The sequence below is a fragment of the Calidris pugnax genome, unplaced genomic scaffold (genome assembly GCF_001431845.1).
Source record: "Calidris pugnax isolate Ruff unplaced genomic scaffold, ASM143184v1 scaffold24, whole genome shotgun sequence".
Taxonomy (NCBI): domain Eukaryota; kingdom Metazoa; phylum Chordata; class Aves; order Charadriiformes; family Scolopacidae; genus Calidris; species Calidris pugnax.
The window spans coordinates 32,179,209-32,201,071 of record NW_015090922.1 but is presented as its reverse complement, the minus strand read 5'-3'; the positions used below and the strand labels follow the sequence as shown (position 1 = coordinate 32,201,071).

General features: G+C 36.5%; 1 protein-coding gene across 1 annotated transcript in view; it reads right to left on the bottom strand.

Moving 5' to 3' along the window:
• The window catches only part of PARK2 (parkin RBR E3 ubiquitin protein ligase), a 622,540-nt gene that overhangs the window by 453,396 nt on the left and 147,281 nt on the right, over positions 1-21,863 (bottom strand). Inside the window, exon 6 of the mRNA XM_014950502.1 lies at positions 12,896-13,014. Within this exon, the coding sequence (XP_014805988.1) occupies positions 12,896-13,014 (119 nt within the window). The remainder of the gene's footprint in view (positions 1-12,895; positions 13,015-21,863) is intronic.

Below are 21,863 nucleotides of genomic sequence, written 5' to 3'. Positions count from 1 at the left end.
TAGAGTTAAAAGAAGTTTAGACGTTAAAAGAACCTTACTCCAGCTATTTCATTTTAGTTGATGTAAATAAAGCCTATGAAGTCTAATGTCCTCTTTAAATTACTGTTTTTGCCAAAGTCGGCAATCTTAAGCTTCACCCCTGGACCTGAATTTCAGGAAATTTCAGCTTTTTACAATAGCAAAAATACAGCACTGAGGCAGAAGGTGACAGCAGAACCAAAGAGGTGACCTGCTGATCCCCATTTCTGATCACAGCTTAGAACCTGAACAGCCTCATCCTGCATCCCTCTTAATTGGGTTAGCCACAGGGCCAGGGTGAAATCAGGTCTAACGTACGATAACATCAACTGAATAATTATGAATGCACATTAACGAATTATTATCAAGAGGTCAAGACCCACAGGCAAATTAAGAGAAAAATGAAAAAAAGGTCTCTTGACACTGTTCCAAAAGCCTGAGAGTGAGGCAACATTAGTTTATTTTTAAAATCCATCCTCAATAAATAACCCTGTACATCACCATCAGGAACTGATGTGTTTTTCTGACATTGCCTTATACCAAAACACCCATGTATGATACCACATAACAAATACATTGCTTAAAATAAAAGTAAAATCGTGACATTCTAGAAGATAAAATAAAAGTATTGCACAATGGAAGATCATTTGCTTACATGAGTTGGTATTTTGGCTTTTGTTTGTTTTTCCTTTTAGGGATTTTTAATATTGTACAAAAGCACAGAGCATTTAAATACCCTTTCCTCTTAGCCCAGAACAAAAACAACCCTCAACTTGTCATCTGACAATTGACCGAACTGATTTATATCCTATAAAGCAGGATATGCATACACTGTTCCTTCTGATAGCACCTGACTGCACTACTTTAAATCCATTTTACTTCTCACCAAAAGTACTGTCACACTTCAGACAGAGGCTTAATCTGGTGACAATGTCGATGCAAAGTACCACAAGGCTCAAGACTCATGCAGGTAACTAGGCAGTCTTTCAGTTTGGTGATTTTTTTTTACAGAATTGTATGAAATTATTCCTAACCACATTTAGAAGGAACTTGGAAGCTTTGGATCTGAGCTAAAGCAGATATATTTACAGATGGAGAAGAGACTGAATATTCAAACAAGATTATTCTCCCCCTCTTAAACACCATACAAAACCCCAGGCAAAGCTGGGGTTAAACGCATTCTTCTCTATTTGTCTAAGTTTGTTAGTTCAAAAGGAAGAAAGCAATTAGACCTGACTGAAATGAAAAACCTAACTTCGGGGGAATTAATTTCTTCCATCTGAAACTAAATTTTAAAAATTAAGCAACTCAAAATATACAGAAAATATTAACACCCAGAATGAATGTGCCGTCCAGATGAGGACAGTGAAAAATTGTACATCCTCTTAGTCACACAAGTGGTAGCGTGTGAGCAGATAGCCAAAACCACGACCCCAGAAAGGACCAACATACCTCAGGGAAATATGTTTTGATATTCTGAGAACGTGACCTGCTGTCTATGACATCTATATTGGTAATAGACAAATAACACTACCCTTGGTTAGTATATTTTTCTTTTTCAAAATTATGGACATTACTCTCATCAACACTCCTGGGTAGGGACGAGACAGCAGTGGTTTCAGCTGGCAGGCTATGTGCAGAACTGGACAGAAGAAAGCTACGAAAACATCTCTTGGTGCTCTTTAGAGGAACACGAGGCATCAGCTAAAATGCAGTGCCTTACTCTGAAAAAGGTAACTTCTGCCAAGAGGAGCTGACTTTTTTGATAGCATGAGTGGTGCTTATGGAAATATGGACATGCAGATCATACTGATTCTGATGAATACAGCCTAAATACAAAATAAATAATAAAAAAAATCTAAGTAAAAATACCACTGATACTCTCTTAGCTCATCCTTTATGACGGACTGCCCTTGGCAAGGGTACCCAAACTCAGCTTGCTCAAGTATCACCATGATTAGATGCAGCAGCAAGACCAGTTAATGCTTGTTATCAGGTTTCTGGTACAGATATCACAGTTTAGGAGCCAGAGTTCAGGAACCTATACTTTTAAGTACTGGTAAAAATAGCAAGGCACAGTCTGAATGGAGGATACTGGTTAAAGCTTAAGGAAGCCCATCGTTGTAAGGTTTAAAATCCTTAAACTCACCATCAGTGCCAGGAATTTCAAGATGGGCTAGGAAATGTTTTTATTGTTGCAGTTAGTGCCATCTTTATCTTCCTTCCAAAACATTAAGTTTCAATGCCGGTGTATACAAACAAGCCTTACATTCAAATATTCAGTGTTTCTGGCTGAATAATTTCTGGTGTAAAAAAGAGATCTCAGCCTTTCAGTACAGTTTGCTCTCTGACTGTCTTAGGAGATGTAGCCTGAAATTTTATTCTAATGAAAACCTTTCCATGGAGACATTTCTTTTTAAAAATCTAATGCTATCAGATATTTTATCAAGCACAATATATTCAACCACTTCTTGCCTGGAAAACTTAATGAATTCATGCTCTGTGTCCGTGTCCAAAATTTGTGACATTTTACCTATGACATTTTAACATGATTCAAACAATACAGCAATCCTATGATGGCTGCAGTTATACGTGTAGTTAAAAAAACCTGCTTGCACCAGTACAGATTGTTCTCATTTGTAACTGTTCTAATTTATAGAGTTGTGAGGTCAATGAACCCACTCTAGGAAATATATTGCTTTGCCTAAAAAAAAGTTAAAAATCTCCTCCTTCCCAAAGTATTTTCCCTATTCTGAAAAGCCTACATGTATTGTCTTGACAAAAGCACACTATTTCAGTTAAATTGAGATTTTCAAAGAATTAGACTGCTAGAATATTTCTCTGCAAGTCACTTCCAAAATATGCTTCATACTTATTACACAGCACCCCCAATTTTATTTCTGCTTTTAACAAAACCTGTTAAACCAGTAAGTTTTACATAATAATAAAGCCATGTTCAGAGCTCTTGCTAAAGAACAGGTTCTCCAAATAAAGTCTAGAAAAGTTACAGAGTTCAATGTTAAATTTATATTTGTAAAGTTAAAAACAGAAAAAACCCCAACCCGCTGCTAATATAATGTTCTTAACACAGAAGTATTTGCACAAAACAAACATAAAACTCTTCTATATTCAAGATATACCAGTGAACTCAAATGGCCTTTTTACCACATAAGGAGCAAGCTTTAAACATATGGCAATTACTACAAGGCACTGAGGATGCCTTGTTTTGTCCAGCTGCTTAGAGCAGAAAAACTTAAGTGAATACTAATGGTTTATCCGTGGATTACTTAGGGACACCACATGTCCCTAAGGACCTATTTATACATAGGAAAACTTCCCTGAGAAGAGGGGGGAAACCTTCGTTAGAACACTGCATATACCTACTGAGAAAGGTAAATCAATGTAACTACCATGGTTGTGGCTGCATCATCTTTAAGGCATTTTATACCAAAGAAGCTCTGAGGAAAGGTTTGACTTTAATACCCTTAGATCACAACGCTATCCAAACAAGTCTAATCAATGTAACTCAAAATTCGCCGATTTTTTAGTTACAAAAGTCTGAGGTTTTGCTTATACCATGTTTAAGTACCCTAAACCCTTTTTTTTTTACCTAATTCAGTCCAAAACAAGAAAAAAAACCCACCAGCCTCAGACATGAGGCAAAAATGTACAGCTTTGGAAGTCTTTCTTCCACAATGAGGTAGAATACAGACCTGTTTATAGTTAATTTAGAGGTAAACAGTTACTTAAATCTCTTTTTAATTATTCACCTTAATTACCAGTAATTAATATAAAAATATTTTAATTAATGGTAATGATTTAGAAATTACATCAGCTTCTTAATGGAAATGAAGGTACACGTTTAAAAAAATCATTTGGCATTTGCTACTTCTGTTACTATAATACCTTAAGTAAACATAGGTTTTTTTTTCCTCCTGAGCCAGCTGGTGCATCAGCTATTCCAACACCTTAAAAATTAGGAAAAAATTACTGACCCTTTAGAATTGTTTAATATTCACCATTATGAAAAATGTTGAAATAATGTAGTGCGAGCATGATCTCTTTGTACCCACAGCTATCTAAGGAATAATACTGGGAAGACAGAAGTTTGGCTGTGCTTTAATAAAGAAAGCAAATTAGGAGAGTTATGCACTGGGATATCTGAATCTCAGTGGCAGCTGCCATATTAAAAAAACCTCACTGTCGCAGTCCAAGATTTGTTTGTACTGTTAGAAATGCCAGCAAGACATCCACAGCACATTATGGTCTTAATGAGTAGAAAAAGGGATCTAAAAGACAAATAGATATATACGGGAAGGGGAGCGCAAGAAGGATTTACCTACACAAACAGCTCAAGGTGTCAACAGAGTACCTATGGCTCTAAGGTTTAAAAAGCTGACAAACATTCGTTGTAAATTCATTTCAACATAAAAAGCTAAGAAACTTGAGAGAGGGCCTTTCTTTGGGAGGGGAGAAGTTGCTGCATGGAAAGAAGGTTGTCTTTACGTTACTGTTAAGACAATGACAGCAGAGCTGCCAATAACTGATATGCCAAAAGATGTAACCTAAAGATATGCAAACTTTTCACTTCCCTGGCAAACATAACACTGTTTTGCAGTCATACTGCCTGTGCATATGCCAGCAGAGGGAAAGAGTAGTCCCTCTACTGCTGCATTTATGCCCCCAAGAACAGCCTGAACTAAAACTTAATAAGGCTCACATCATATCTGTTGGTACTCCCCTTTCCCTCCCCCCACCCCCAAAAGATATATCCATCTAAACAAAAAGATAAAAAAAACATGAACAGAAATAGTATGAGACCTATAAGGAACAGAAGAGATAATGTTCACGATCTGATCTACATGTACGCTTGATCCCACGCCACCCACTGGTAAGTGTCCACATTTCTAAGGATTTCAGGAGAAGTAGGAGCTAGGAAATGGACAGGATCTATTTATCAAAGGATCATTGAGTACAATTCAGAGAACATGCACTGTTACACAAAAGCAATTCAAATGCAATGGATATTTTAGACAAAACAAGTTTTACTCCGAGCAGGTTATTTTTGCTAGTTCCAAGCTTTCAGTGATATAATGAAATACACATTAGGGATGATCTCAGCACCGTATATAAACATCTGAAGGGAGGATGTAAAAAAGATAAAACCAGGCTCTTTTCAGTGGTGTCCAGTGAACCAGGGGCAATGGGCACAATCTGAAACACAGAAGGTGACGTCTGAACATAAGAAATATTTTTATTGTGAGGGTGACACAGGCTCCCCACAGAGGCTGTGGAGTCTCCATCCTTGGAGATATTCAAAAAGACATGGTCCTGGCCAACCAGCTCCAAGTGGGGTTGGATCAGATGACCTCCAGAGGTCCCTTCCAACCTCAACCGGTCTGTGCTTCTGTGATATCACAGCCACTGTGAGGATAATATACGCTGAATACCATCTACCATTTACATTACGAGGCGCACATCTACCCTCTCTGGCAAAAAGGATTCATGAGACATTAGATTCAGAAACTCATGTAAAAGTCAAATCTGAAAGTAAATTTAGTAACTGTTATCCTTTTCCTTTATGGCTGCTGTCACTCAAGCTGGAGAAGCCCACTTTACGCTGCACATTAAAGGGCAGTTTTCTTTCACAATAATGACTTCAAGTGTTACATAACAATGAAGCCATTTTCCCTCTTTCCAATAATTGGTAATTTTTTTCCACCTTTTAAGACACTTTATAACGTGCATTCTCACTGAAAACACACATGCTGCAATAAATGTTATAAATTTTGCATAGATATCTCACAGCTTCTAATAGAATTAGAAGTTAAATTATACTTTCTTGTCCTTTTAACATGACAGCAAAACCTATGTTATTTTTTCACCACAGAGGCAAAACTGTTTCCTTTGCAAAGCTTATTTTACATCAAAGAATTGCTGTTCCTGTCTTTTGGCATGGATGGAATGATTTTCTTCCCAGATAAAGTATGCATTTTTTTTTTCATTTACTCAAGATACAAAAGTTAAAACTGATGTCCAATGTAGTGAAATTTGTCTTATGGGATATTGGAAAAAGAAATGAAAGAGGTAGCCAAAAGCCCGAATAAGTCTGCATCAAGTCTTCTGAATCCTCCCAACTCTTCTCTTCAGATGGAGCTTAGCACTTTGGAGGCCAGCCTCAATGGCGGTGTCACTGTGCAAGGCAGGGGCAAGAGGGAGGCTGTCCTTTAAAGGGCTCAGTGTAAAGCAAGACTCAAGCCAAAGAAAGAAGTGGAGAAGAAAGAATAAAATGGTTATGCAATAACCAACAGTCACCAAATGTTGAGCTTTCTTACTCCTAAAGAAAGTGCCACAGTATCTTAAACAGGGCACAGGAACATTTGGAGCAGCCTCCTCAGGGTGCATCTGGATTTGGCAGAATCTATCATATCGTCAAAGGAAACACATTTTTTAAGATAGAAATGTAAGCATTATTTTGGTTTTTTCTGATATTCATATTACAAAAAGCAATGAAGACACTGGCTGATCAATGTCAGGATCAGATCTGCAGATCCGCCCCATGATCATTCTTAGGAAAGTTCCACCAATAATTCTGGATTCTGGGTCAGCTCAGCACTCTATTTATTTATGCTGATGCCCTGCACCAAGTCACTACAAGCAACGGGGGGACAATAAGGAAGAGCAGATGACACAGACTCCTTAAGAGAATGGCACCTGTGGAACTACAGTAAAAATATTAAAAATATTGGCCTCTTTGGTCAGGCCAATTAGTAATAGATTCTGCTTTGCTGTGATGTAAAAATATTCCTTTCTGTGTCAGATTTTGTTATTGGAAGCTGTTCAAGCTTATGGATATGACAGATAGAAGTTTTGTGTCTAGTTTAGCACGAACTGGGCATGAACTGCAAACACCACTAGGAGACAGGACTTACTATCATAATATGATCCTGAACTATGAGTCTCAGCAGTTCATATTCAGCGGGGCTGTCACCATCAGATCAGGCCATGAGAAAAACAGGTACACAAGAGTACATTTGTCTGGGTATCAGGTAGGGAGAGGACCAGAATATGCCTGATTTCTCTCTAGCATCCTGGCACAGCTGGACTTGGGCTACACAACAGAATAACATTCCCTCACTCTCAAAAATCACTAGTTCACTAGAAAAAAAAAATAATCAGTCTTATGATTAAGTGTGATGGCTTAATATAACTAATGCAGAAGGATTTCCTGAATCTGTGGGAAACCCTGGAAAAAATAGTTCCGACAACTCTTTTTCTCTGCACTGGTCTTCTCAAAACAGCATTAACATCAGTGCCCAGTAGTGGTAATTTAGATGTCAGAATTGAGACGTTTTTCATTACTTATTAGAAAGAAGCCCATATATTGAATATGTATAATTTCCTGTAAGTACTACTTTTGTTGGCCAAATGCAGGGAAGTGAAGCTATTTTTGTACTAAGACATTCATTAGCAGGAACCCAACAATAAATGGTTGCCTCGCATTTGTTAGTTTGACCGAGGACCATTCATTAAGATGGTAACTTTCCCATGCACAGTATTCAATAGAAGTATTGTAACACACAGTGTTTATCATGTGTTGGTCAAGATATATCAAAAACATTTTTATCCTCTCAGCACTCATGCAATTTTGGAGAGACAAATACGTATGTCATCCAGTCTCAAGTATTCAATCACATTTCTAGTATCTCCCCAGCTTGTGAATCAGACCACGCTTTATCACATAGCACTCCACTGGGTGGAGTTTATTTTGCAGTTTAGCCGTAAAGGAAAAATTGATGTTTTGTAACCTGCTTGCTATACTACCCCAGCAATGGTAACCAGCGTTGGGGAGAAGATGACTCAGCAGCAGTAGGGGCCAGATAATTGCAGAGGTGCTGCTTGTCCCTATCTCTTTCAGTCAGCCTTGCTCCAATGCAGAGAGTGGTTCTTTCTTTCTCTGTCACTGGGCCAGGACACAAGTAATGAATTCAAAGAAAATACGCGAGCTGAAATGAGCAGCGGTGAGAGGCAGCGCACTGTGGAATGTAGTTTCACAAAGATATATTAAAAAAAAAAGATCAATAGTAAACTGCCTTTTTATTTGATGTTACTGAAAATATCTGCAAAGTTTATATTCATTAAAAAAACCAACCACCCTATTTAAATAACTATTAAATGGAGTTAGGAAGCTGAGAACTCAAAGAAAATGACTGTATTAAGGAGCTTTCCCTTCCTAGGAAATATGAAAGTATCAAATTCAAACTACTACACTATTGTCTATTAGGGAGAGCACTTAAACTATCTATGAACTGTTATTTGTCAGTCACTGGAAGGCACTTGGAAGACACTAGCACTTTTTCATGCAGAACTGTGATGTACCACACAGCCTATACTGACAAGCTCTCTAACGACAAGCTTTTCATGGTGTCAGAGAAAAAAATTCAGCAAACGTCCATTTCTTTGTTAGTTTTAAGACGAAAAGCAAGAGATGAAAGTAGTATCCCTAATACAACAAATGATGAAAGAGCAGTTCACTGGCAGAGAACAATTTAACAAAGCCCGTGAGCTCAGGAGGCTCCTCTGGAGCACAGAGGGCAGGGACAGCAAAGGGACCACATCCACCACCAGCTGAATAAAATCCATATATTCTGTCAGTGCCAAAAAACTAAGTCTCATCTCAGCTGCAGGGAGCAAAATCAGATCCAAATATAACTCCTCATGTCTAAAAAGGTCTGAAAAAATATTTTGAGCTATAAGGAACACTTGAAAACTATACAAGAAGCTGTGCAAAACACTTTTGGCGCTTGTAATTGAGGATACACTGAAAACTCAACCAGTAATACCAAGGACACAATGTGAGAATTACCAGATGGTAATAAGTCATGAGTCCTTGCTGTAGCCTCACCACAGCACCTGTGGCTGAGTATGGAGACCTAAAGTCATATTACTTCACTTCAGTCTTACTCTGGTTAAAATTTGTATTACGACAAATAGATACCAAGTCAAATGTTATCGTCTTCTATACCAGGAGCACGTCACAGAATCAGTTACACTGAAAAAGTGGGCTCTATGTGTATAGCTTGGGGTATACTAGTTTGCAGAACCAGACCTTCCAGTTGAAGATATGTATTTTCCTTTTTAATTATAGAGTTAACGATGTGAATGTTTACACTGGTACCACTCAAAAAAAGAACCGTACATGTGACTGCTATAATCAGGGGGTCTTGTGGTGGTTTGTTGTTTGTTTTTTTTTTTTTTTTTTTTATACTGAATCATTTGGGGCTTTCTGATGTGTTGCATTGTCTGAAAAATAACTGGTGCTTTGCTTCGCATTTACAGTATTGTATTTAACATATATTTTTAAAAAACTTCCATCCAGCTACCGAAATTAGTTTGTAAATAAATATTTCACTTTTGGGCAAAGGAAGAAAACTCTTTTGCATTGGAGCCGTACCGAGCTCTTAGCACCTCTCTGGAGCCACGTGTGTGATCCAACCCAGCTTTTTTTTTTTTTTTTTTTCTGGAAAGAGGAATACCTTAATTATCTGAATCATGGCAAATTGCAGCATTATATGTATATGAAATAAATATTTTTAAAACCAACAAAAGTTATAAACAATGTGAAAGTAATGACAAAAATTGTTGAGCTATTTGAAGAAAGTTGCTGGCAGGCTTGTAGGTGGTCCACATAAGACTCCCACACTTCCATCTTTCCAGATATGCTTTTGCGCTTGATTAATTGGGGAAACTAGGGAGAGGTGATATTTTGCAGTGACTGATGTTTCCTTATAATTAAATCAATCTGGTATATATCTCCCAGAAAGTATTAGGTCATGAAATGTTCATAAAACACCAACCTAAGTGTCATCTGGAAAATTACAAATTTAATATTTAGATGGATGTCTTTGGTAAAAATAAAAACAGTGGGCTCTTTAATTTGATAGAAATGTAGTATCATAAATTTAGTCTGAGCATCATATATTAAAATAATACTATGCAAATAGGCATGACAGTTAAATAAGGTTTTAGAATAAGACTGTTTAAATGAGTAAGTAATATTTTAAAATGTCAGTCAACACACCATGAAAAAAGAAAGCTCAATTTAATTAGGTTGGTCATTTGTGGCTTAGGTAGGAAAAGGATTAGCATGTAGAGTAAGTTAAGGCTGCCCAAAGCTTTGTGTGGATTTTACACAGGTATTCACTTTCATCTCAATGAAAGAATTAGTGTAACAAATGCTGGCTTACATGGTGCTTTACTGCTTATGGCACAAGAGAGCTCCTCAACAAACTTGCTGTGTTGCCTTGTAAAGGTCAGGCACAGTTTACAGAGAATTGAAAAAAAAATCTTAAAAAATAATGGCTTTTCTGACACATCTCTGGTATGGTGGTACAGAAAAGCTTTTTTATAGTTTGTTTTAAAGTGTCGACTTTATTTTGACTAATTCCTCTCTAAAGGGAAAATAATTGCAGTACCAGTAGAGAAGATGTCTATCAGCAGTCACTGGCATAATCCAGTGGGATTGGAAGGGCAAGATAGAGGGTTTGGGATAATAGACTAACTTACATTATTTTTTTTCAAATGTGCACAAGAGTCAAGTGACTGACAGTGATGTTTTCAGCCTGACGTAACTTGCCTACTGCAATGCATTGAAGAAAGCCGGGTAGATACAAAGCACGTGCTGTGAGGACCACACTTTTGCCTAGCATTAATGCAGAGAGATTTCTCCACAATGCTGAAAAATAAAAGGGGCTTAGTACATATTTCAAGCTTCCCCAGCTGGAATTATTTTCTGTCTCCCTGGAAGATGGACCAGAAAGCGAGAAGAGAGGCCACAAGGGCTAGGAGGATGCCAAATCTGCATGTCATCTTCACGACCACAGGACTGAGATGAACAGTATGTATTTATAAAACAAACCGACTGTTGCATAGCACATTCACGACAATAAGTGTGCCCATACTGAAAATATTGCACTTCAAAGTCCTGAGGACTGCCTGCCCAAACTGCTGGAACAGCACACTCACTGTTCTCAACTACTGTGCTCCACTCAAATTCCACAGGAAAAGAATAATAACAGAATTTCTTTCCTTTGGGGACAAAGTAACCAGAACCTTAAGTGCAATTTTCATAGCCATGCATTATTTAAAAACTAAAACAGACAAATCCTATTATTTGATACTCTTTGAAAGATATTTTACTTTTCTCTTTTGTACTTTTATATGCAAGTACCTTCTCAAATCTTCTGAAAGCTGGGATTTTTTGAACCAATCTGGAAATTAGAAAATTCTTCCACTACAAGTTTCTAGCTACTTTCTTTTCAAAACTATTCTAAAATATGCTAATACAATAAAGAAGCAGCTGCACTCTGCTCATTCAATGCAAATGATCAGATTGTGTATATTTATCATATTATTGGCCTTGTATTTGCCAAAAAATGTAGGCCTACATAAAATGCAGACAATCAGATACAGACAGTGTGTTTAGAAATATGCCATACTGGAACTTTTTATAATAGGGGGTTTTATCCTGGAGTTATGAGGATTTCTTGGGAGACAATAAAGAGACTTATTTATTTTTTTTTAAGTCTCCAAAATGAAGAACACTATTTAGCAGATACTGAAAAAACTGAAAAGTTTGAAAATTTATTTGTCTACTTAATACAAGGAACATAAAAATTCCAAACCAAAATGGCACAGGTGTGAAAGTCATCATTTCCAAAAGTGAGCGTGCCGAAGGAAGCCACTGTGTCTAGCAGAGGACGTGTTAAGTGCTGTCATTACAATATACACTTACATATGTGCTCAATACCACAGAAAGCCTCTCAAAATCTATAGCGTGGCAAGTTTCAGTCTTCTGCAAAACCTAAGCCTCTCACATAACAAACCTGGCTGACAAACACTGTGATATATGAGAGAGGAAAGACTCTCATTCCCCAGTAGCACAACCGGTGAAACTCAGCAGTGCTTAGACAAAAAGCCCTCCAAAACTTGACACAACTACACATTCAAATCAAACAGCAATCTCCCATTTTAGGATGCAAACCAAGCCTGACAGATCTCCTACCACCTGTCTGTCCAGCACAATAATTTTTCATTGACTTTACATGCAGGAGCCGGGCTGGTGAGACTAATATTCTCAAATGCACATCCCTCCTTGTCTCATTCCACATCAATGGCACTGAATTCAGGTGTTTCTGTGGCTTTAAAGACTGCTCCAAGCTTGCTTTGAGCTTCTATAATTCCAACCCTTTAGCGCACACGTAGTTAGTTATATACCTATGGTTGTATTATCCAGGTTGGTGCTGGTCTCTTCTCACAGCTAATTAGTGATAGAACAAGAGGGAATGGCTTCAAGCTGCAACAGGGTAGGTTTAGACTGGACATTAGGAAAATGTTCTTCACAGAAAGAGTGGTCAGACACTGGAATAGGCTGCCCAGGGAGGTGGTTGAGTCACCATCCCTGAATGTGTTTAAGAGTTGTTTAGATGTGGTGTTGGGGGATACGCTGTAGGTGAGAATTTCATACAGTAGGGTTGATGGCTGGACTTGATGATCCCAAGGGTATTTTCCAACCTGAATGATTCTATAATTCTATGATCCTGTGCATACTACCAGGTTAAAATACCAGTCCTTAAAATATAAAGTTAAAAATATCTTTAAAGAATTGGAAGTCTAGTCTGCTATGTTTTTCTTGTGTATACTGCAAATAATGGAGATAAGTGAATTAAGTTTGCACAAACCTTTGAATTACTTTTCTCTGTTACAAACAGCAAGTAGAAATACATATATACATAGCCACATGTATATAAATAGATAAAACTAGGTATATAATTTCCATCTACTCCAAAATCTTGAACAAACAAACAAACAAGCTTACCCGTGCCAATGTCAGTGTTCCTTGTTTACACTCAATGCAGCGGACCCTCAGTTTCCCAGGTTTCACAGCTTGGCAGAAATTTTTGCAAAAAACATAAAAACTGTTGTAGGTAGCTGCACCTGTCAGGAAGAAAAGATAAGAAAAGAAAACAAAAGCATTTGATGTATACTGAAAATCAGTAACAAACTGTAATGAAAGGTTTCTATTTGACTTTATAAGTAATAAGTAAAAAACCAAATTTACTAATATTAAGGCCTGACAATAGCATTGAGATCATCTTATCTTGCCGGCTCTAGTTCTTAGCACATTTTAGTAAGTCCTGCTTCTTGATCAACACTTGTAGGTGAACTACACCATAACCCCCAGAAAATACATCCTGTCTTGAGTTAGAGCTTACTACCGATAAGCACGAATTGTAATCTTTGGCAAGTGATGTATGAGATTAATTACCCCAGCTCTCCATAATTTGCATCCTGCTTCTAGTCTAAATTTGTTTAGCTGCAAGTTTTAGTGAGTTCACATTGCATGAAAATTTCCTTGGATGAAGTTTAAAAGATTAGTTTGACTGATATCACAGCAAGAAAACAAATATTTAATTTAGTAAATTTAGTTTTATTCCTGGAAGACCAAGAACCATTTCTTTATTCTTGCTGGCAGCAGTATACCCAGCAAAGTTTGTAAACTGCTGCCAAGATATTAGGCCAAGTAAATTTTCAAGGAAAATGAAATGAAACACATTCTGTTCTGTGCAACTATGGAACAGAGGAGGATATGCAGAGAATTGTGTAAGCCTGGGGCAATGCTAATGAATTTGATTTCACATGCAATCCTGATCACCATTTTGAGTAAACCACTTCTTAGGATGGCTATTGCTATTCCTCAGAAAATGATGGAAGATTCATAATATTGACTTAATCTATACTAACCATCTCCAAGTTCAGAGACTCAAGCTTGTTATCAGAAGTTGAACTGAGACCAGAAGAAAGTTTTTACCAGATTTTTCCCAATCTCAGGAGGAATGGTTGTGGAGATTTGACCCATTTACAGTGGTGAACTTTAGAATCGAAAGCAGTCTTTTAGATCTGAAGTTAGTCACTGTCTTCGTCCCCGATCTCCTACTTCTCCCTGCATTTATCAGCAATATACTTTCTATGTATATTTGAATCCTAAGGTTACCACAGTAAATATGAACAGAAACAATATTTTCAAACTGACTGACTTGCTCGATTTTTACATGTTCTTCATGTGCTAAGGGTAAGACCCTCTGTTCTGCCAGTGAAAATGCCTACCAATTTTATGTTACACCTATTCATAGGTGTCCCAGCATGCATGTGCAACTAGTTTCCAAAACTCAACTTCAGGGAATTACATTGTCCAAAAAACCTTTTTTCTAAGAAAAAAGATGTAGATGTCTTCAAAGATGTACACTGCTGAAAGACGACATTTTATAACACATGGTAAAAATAAGCACACCAAAGTTTTTCAAATTTTTAGAAAGATATGCTACGTAAGACAGTGATGTCTCCAATACTAATTTTAGTCAACTGATCTATCAAGTGCTTTCATTATGCTTCCCTGGGGAATATTAATCACCATAGAACATAAAGCATAACAGAATTTCAACGGATACATTTTTTGGGAAAAATTAACACACATCCATACATTCACACACATAACAAACCTTTCATATGAATAAGTGCAACTCAAAATCTTGAGAGCACACTTCTCAAATCACTCTCTACCATAGTTCTGAGATGAAATTAGTTCAATTAAAATAAAAAAGGCATATGCTGAGCTATTTAATAGATGGTACAAGGCGATTCCAAATTCAATATGAAAAAATTTTGGACATTTGGATCTCTATACTGGCATATTTTGCTTGAGGATCCTAACACTAGGACTGAGAGTATGTCTGAATGAAACTCCATTGGATTTAGAATCCACAACAAAAATCTAAAATATGGTATTGCAAATGAGAAGGAATACACTTGCAAATGATTGAATTTTACTTTTGGCAGTTCCTCTATGCAGGATCAGAAGGTGAATCAATAAACCAAAAGGGCAGTACCAGTAGTACAATTCAAAGGAAATACTACATGATTTAAGCAAGCAAGAATGCTATTGCTAATAGAGGCCCACAATAAACAAGATGATTTTAGCCACTTTCTTCTGACTCTGTCTCAAGTTTAAGAAGTGAGACCAGAGCCCTTTACTTATTTTGGCATTGCCAGTCCTCTCCAATTGCTCCGATTGGGTGGTCTAATGAGATTAATGAGACTGTTGCTTCTATTCACATGCAGAAGCACTTATCCTGAGTAGATCTGTGATGCCACTACTCATGATCCTAATACAGACCTACTCTCCAGAGGGATTCCTGCCATGACTCTAATGAAACCCTTCCAGTCAAACAGAATCATCTTACTGAGTACATGAGCCCCTACAGAATAAAATATTTTGTTAATTGGGCCGATACCTTTCTTGATCCAGTCCTCCACTCCCTGATGTCTTGTGTCCCTGTCTCACATTTTATACTAAGTTTATTTCAAGCAGTAAACTACTTGAGGCAGGAATCATGCTTTCTGCCTGCTTTGTGTTCTAGGCTCATTCCATCTGCATCCAAAGATAGAATTATATTATTGATAATACTCTGCATAATATTCACAGGATAGTATGGCATAAATCAGCATGACTGAATACTGCAGTAAAAAATAGCAGTCATAGGAGAGGCCTAAAATGAGACATATTGCTGATTTACTACAGAGGATAAATCTTATGCATTAGCTTGATATTTACTCCGTACACAAATAGACTAAGTTAACTCAATATTCATTTTTCTTAGCACTTTCCTTTTTTTTCTTTTTCATGAATATAAAAAGTACCCCCAAACACATCCCTTATGCACAATTTTGAAACAAAAGAAACAAATTTACAATATAATGAGTTGGAGCAGTTAAGCAGCACAGATCTATTCAGAGACCCAGAATAACTTTTGAAATGTCTGCTATAGCAAAGCTGCTGGAGAGGCACAACATGACAAGTGAAATGTTCTGATTTTAGAAGGAAAGCTTAAAGGGAGATTTTCAGCAATCCAGCCACCATTTTATGTAGATGTGCTGATCTCAGTCTCACAAAGTGCAGTAACATCATTGGGTGTATGTCCTGAACAGCATCAACAGGCGTAATGAAAACTAAATTAAGAAAACATATGCTAAAAGTCAGCACAGGGCACAATACTGTTGGCCAGCACTAAACTCTTTATTGACTTGCTAATGTCATGGTGTATTTTAGAACGGCCCTTGGCTGATACTGCAGCCCTTGAATCCCTTTTCAGAGGAGAACTGAGAGAAACATGAACAAAGAAATCCGCTTTACGCACCAGCTCTGACGTAGCAGCACTAATAAGAACTGTAATTATGGCACCATGCCAATAGACACTACAATTGCTGCAGCACCAACCTCAATGACTTTCCTCATTCAATCATGGCCTATAAGTTTTCATAAAGCTTTCCATTAATAACTTATACTACTGGCACTCGGCAAGAATGTGCAAACGCAGCAAATTACAAGTTAAAAAAAAAATGGAAGTCTCTTTATAAATGCTGATTCTGATAGTGAACATGAGCATGAAAGCCATAAATAAATAAATTAAATTATAAGTCCTAGTCTTCTTCGCAGTTACATCCATTGATGGGAGGAGGAAGACTGAGGGAAAACCAAATGTGCTGTATCTGTACTTCTTTTCTGAGAAGGTAAAGTCACAGCAATCTCAATTTTCAGGTCCATATCCCAAATATTTATCTGTGAGGCAAGGGTCCCGCAATAGTTTCTTTTCACGATCAATGATTCATCTGTTGGTCTGGACACTTTTCTAGCTTTCTCACACCGTCTGGTACATCAGCATATCCTGTAAGTATCATTTACTTTGGGTCTCCACTATTATCCTTAAAGATGGTGTAACAAGGATATGTCATTTTGTTGACAAGCAATTTAATTTCCTGTTAAATGAAACAGATGCCACCAGAAAGTTGACCTTACAAACTTGAGGTTCTCTTAGATCCAAAAGCATTTTTCAGCACGTGATCATAGATTAACTTTTTAAGAAACTGTCTCCACTATGACAAGCTTCAGAAAAATCTTACTTGGGAACACAAAAAAAAAAAGTACTTCATGTTATTCATATGATAAATTAGGAGAAAAATTTCCATCTGTATTGGTAAATTCTTCCCATAACTTGTTTCAACATAGCAAAATTTATTTAATGCATAACTGCCTGATGATGAACTACCGATAACTACTCCCCAGCTACAGGTTAATAGACATGTTCACAGCTACCCTCCTGTATTTTTGTCTATAACTGGACTCCCATTTTTCTCATTATAGTACCATGCTAAATTGTCTAAAACCTTACAAAGGCGAATATGTGATATCTACTGCTTTCTTCTCTCCACATTATCTGGGTTTTTTTGATAAATTCGTGCTGATTTTTACTCTTGTTCTTGGATTCTTTCAGATCCTTGCAAGTGTCAGATTTTTTCTCCAAACGTTTTCAGAACTTTTAGGTTTAAAACGCCTAGTTTTCCACTATTTTTAAAAAAGTCACCAGATTCCCCCCTCAATTCTTTCTATATATTATTTACTTTCTGTGAGTTCTAGAAGTTATTTCAATTGTTCTGAGATTCTATTCAATAAGGAGGACATTTACTTTGAAAGAAGAAAAATTATACTAATGTCTCAAAAAGTAGCAAATTTAGAGTTATCCATGTGGGAGCCAGCAGAAAATAAGTGTGAGTTGTTGGCAATTTTTTCTTTTCCTGTTTTATTTTTTTTTTTGCTTTTAAACTTTAAGTAATGTCTAGTACTGATATTTTCTTAACAAAATTTCCTACCAAAAACTGCAGTAAAACATGAAGGAAGAAACTAATTGATCAAGAACTGCTATTGAATGTTCCAAGACCTTCCAGAATTCAAAGCAGGAGTATGCATAGACTAACCTACTACTCATTACCTCTCTGGTAATGAGATAAGTTATAGCCTCAGGTCATGCTACAGTGGTAGAAATAAATTATTTGATTTGTTATTATCTTTTTATATTAACCATGAAATAACATGACAGAATAGATAAAGTAACATAACATATTAACATAAATTCATCATATCTCCTTTCTAATACCCAGAGATAATTTCTTAAAAAAAATGAGTTTAAATCCTATGTAAACTGAATTGCTCAAACTAAGTCATCAGAGGTGGGGTTATGGAGGTTACAGATCAGTTTTGAAAGTTTAATGTCCTTCAGTGCTGTCATTCAGGAATGGGTGACAGATCAAGAAAAACAACAACAATAATTTTTCTCTAGTGTATTTTGTACTGAATGCACTTCTATGGATGTTTAATAGCTCCTTAAATATATAAAAAATAATTCTGAGCTAGAATCATAAGGAATACTATGTAAGCAACATGGTCTCTTGGTGCTGATGGTGCTGATTGCCACTTTTCCTACCAATGTTCTCATTTGAGTGAAGCTTGCAATTGTTGGAGAAACTTAACGACTTCCCACTTGGAAATATTGACAGTGTGTTTGAGGGCAATACTAGAGCAGGGACATGAGAGAAAGGTCAAGAGAAAAGTGTTGGAGCAAGACAAAGTACCAGGAGACAGAAATATCCTAAGTATTGTAACCCCCTCTACATAAGCTCCCCTGGAAGAATTTTTCCCTGCCACCTCCACCTTGGGCTTATTTATCTGTGTTCTAGAGCGTCTAAGGTCTAGGGCCCACCATCATAACCTTGCCTTGGCCTTCTAATGAAATGACCAAGTTGTGAGAAAGAGCTGTGAAAAAGTTTGTAGAAAGATAAAATGGCAGAGAGAAAGGGTTGTAGAGATGGAGTCACTAGGCCAAGGATTCAAGGGGAAAAAGTAACAATGTGGGTAGTTATAAAATCCCAAGTGAACAAATCAGGGGGTTATTTGGTCTGACGCTGTATGCTGAGAGCCTAAGGATTAATGATTCAAGATACACAGATGACAGGTTTCATGTATTCTCAGTGGTCTCTGTTAAAATCTTTCTCATTGTTTTTGCTATTAATTCAGATTCTGCTTTCCTTTCTAGCGTATTTACTATCTTTACTATTTGTTGACTTAGATCTTCAAATTAGCCATAGAAAAAGAAATGCAGAAAGTCTGAATAAGCCACACTGCAAGTTGTATAAGACCAGACCAACTGCTTCCTCCTGTTTGGTTTCAGAGAAGTATAAAATAAATTACCTCCACCTGAATATCTGAAGTCTGAGACAGAATTTTCCTACTTAAAAGCAGCAGCAGATCTGATAGGCAAAATCTGTTGTTCCATTTTTAAAAGCAGTTTAATGATCATTTATACTTCCAACATCTCCCATCACTTTTAAACAATGTACATTTAACAGAGACCAGGCTAATGTGTATGGCTAATATGTATGAATATATATGTATACTTGTACATATGTGAATTATACATATATATATGTATAATGTAAATGTATGAGTCACACATTTTGTTGGTACATAACTTTAAAAAATTTAGTAAGAACTCAGAAAAAATCACTATTTTGCAGTTTTCACTTTCAAATATCATTAGATAAAGCCATTCATTACAGGCTAGTTTTAGGAAAATACTTGGTGGTTTCCTCTAAAGAGTTCATTTAATTATGCCACTTTTACCAGCCAAAAAGATTTATAAAGATATGAATGCAAAAGGCTGCTTATTTATGATCTATGGTGGGATCTGTCTTCTCATCCCAATGAAACATCCTCTCTCTTTTCTACCTCTTCAAAGCTAATTTCCTAATTTTCTCACAAATATCCCATCACAAAAAGTATGAAAACCGTTCTCTCCCTTGAGTGTTTTATACAAAAAGAGAAAGTAGCTTTCTCTGATGTGAATTCCAGTGTTTTATACTGTCTCCCCATTTAGATTTTTAAGCTACTTAGGTCCTGAATTACCTCTTTTTTTTCCTGTGTTGTTAATGATGAACATGCTGTGGGAGCTTTATACATGTTAGTAATAGCACAGACCAATTATTTTGATATGCATGACTAGTTAATCAGAAAAAATTAGTCATAATGACTACAGACCTGATCCTGAAATCTCTAATCAGTCAAAACACCCATTATCATCCATATGACTGTTTAAGTGAATAACATCTGAATAGGGATATTAGGAGCTAACCTACTGTTTTCATTTGAACTGCATTTTCATATAGATGATAATGATTACTGAGTTTTTCCTTTAACTCAGCTATTTAAAAGAGGACACAGTTACAGGAAGACTTTCAGCAGATGGAAAATTACATAAAGCTAATGCTGTTTCATATTGCATTATATTTACATTTAGACTAGTTGTGATTACTAAAATGTAGACTGACTTTCAGAGACCTTTCGGACCATGTTGGCAATTTGCACACACGTAATGAAAAATACATAGTTAGTTAGTTAGTTAAAAAAAAGTATTTTTCCAACTGTCTTAAATGTAAGGACTTTGCTTGATTCAAAGCAGTAGGAGGAAAAATATCTGCAGTGTAAGACCAGTAGTCTCAAAGTAGTGAAAATTTCCACATAAATCCAAATTATAAAAAAGTGTGGAAGATGGACTTCTTTTTTACTTAAAAAGAGGGAGATGACTTAAAAGATTCCACTCATTTTCCAAAATTACAACTGGTATGTTCTGCCTCTAATCTTTTCTTTTTTAACTGCCCGTCTTTACCTGTAAAGATTTCACAGAGCACATAGCTTTCCTCCCCAGACACATACATGCAGACGCACAAATTTATAAAAGACTTCTACCTGTTGATGATGCTACTTATGCTTTATGATGCCTATCTAATTTAGACCATGAGAACTGCATTTATTTGACAGCTAGATTCATCTAAACTGATCATGCTATATTCTAGTCAGAAAAATGGGCAAACTTTTATGGTTTCAGTCAATTCATCCTAAAGTAGATATGAAAAAATATAAATATATTAGATGAATTGTACCTAAAAGGGTCTGTTTCCGTCTGTTGTGGGGATTTAGGACTACTAGGTCTGGCAGAGATATCTACATTGCAAACATCTAAAATTAGGTGAGATGAATCCCATTTGGTGCTGCTGTACACAAGAACTCATGATAAACAGCTGCGGTATTTTGTGGTATGGGTAACTATACTAAACAGACTAAATCTTAAAAAAAACAATTCCCTTTCTTGAGCCTCAAATACAATTTGCAGAATGTCTCTGGATCTCGGGTAATTAAAGTATATGGAAAACAGCTATTTAGAAAAAAGAAATGGACTTGTCACTGTAACAAGGACTACAAATGAAAGTAAAAATATATTCAGAACAGTTGTAATTTGTTTGAAAAGGGTGTAATGCCTGTGTAGGAGGTGGAATAAACAAAGCACCTGATAAAGACAACAGGGGGGACATTTACCTTTTCAATTCCTCTCTTCTCAGTGAAAAATTCTTGTGTGCAAAAAACCCAGGAGGCTTTTATTAATTAAAAAAATGAAAAAAAGAATAGTATTTTATCTATTTTAAATTTCTGGAATTTGGAATGAGGACAGGAAAAAGACTATTAGGCTTTCTCTTTCAATCTTTATCATGAAAGAGTCTTCAGCTTCCCATTTCTGAGCCCCAGCATCATTTACATACACTTTCTTTCATACTTCACCAAAGTTCTTCCTTTACTAACTTCTGTAATTACCTTTTCCCCTTCTCATTCCCATTCCTGACCTCTATATAAGCTTCACCTTTTTCTTAGTTTTCATAATGTACTCTCCTTCAGTTTGGTCTCTGATGTTCAGACAAAGGAGCAAACTTCAACACTAAAGCTTGCATGGTTCGTAGTAACAAGAAGTAGTGAAGGCAGCAAAAAGAGAAAAAACCAATTGTGATGATTCTGCCAAACAGTAAAACATGGGGGGGGGGGGGGGGGGGGGAAAAAAAACAAAAAAAAA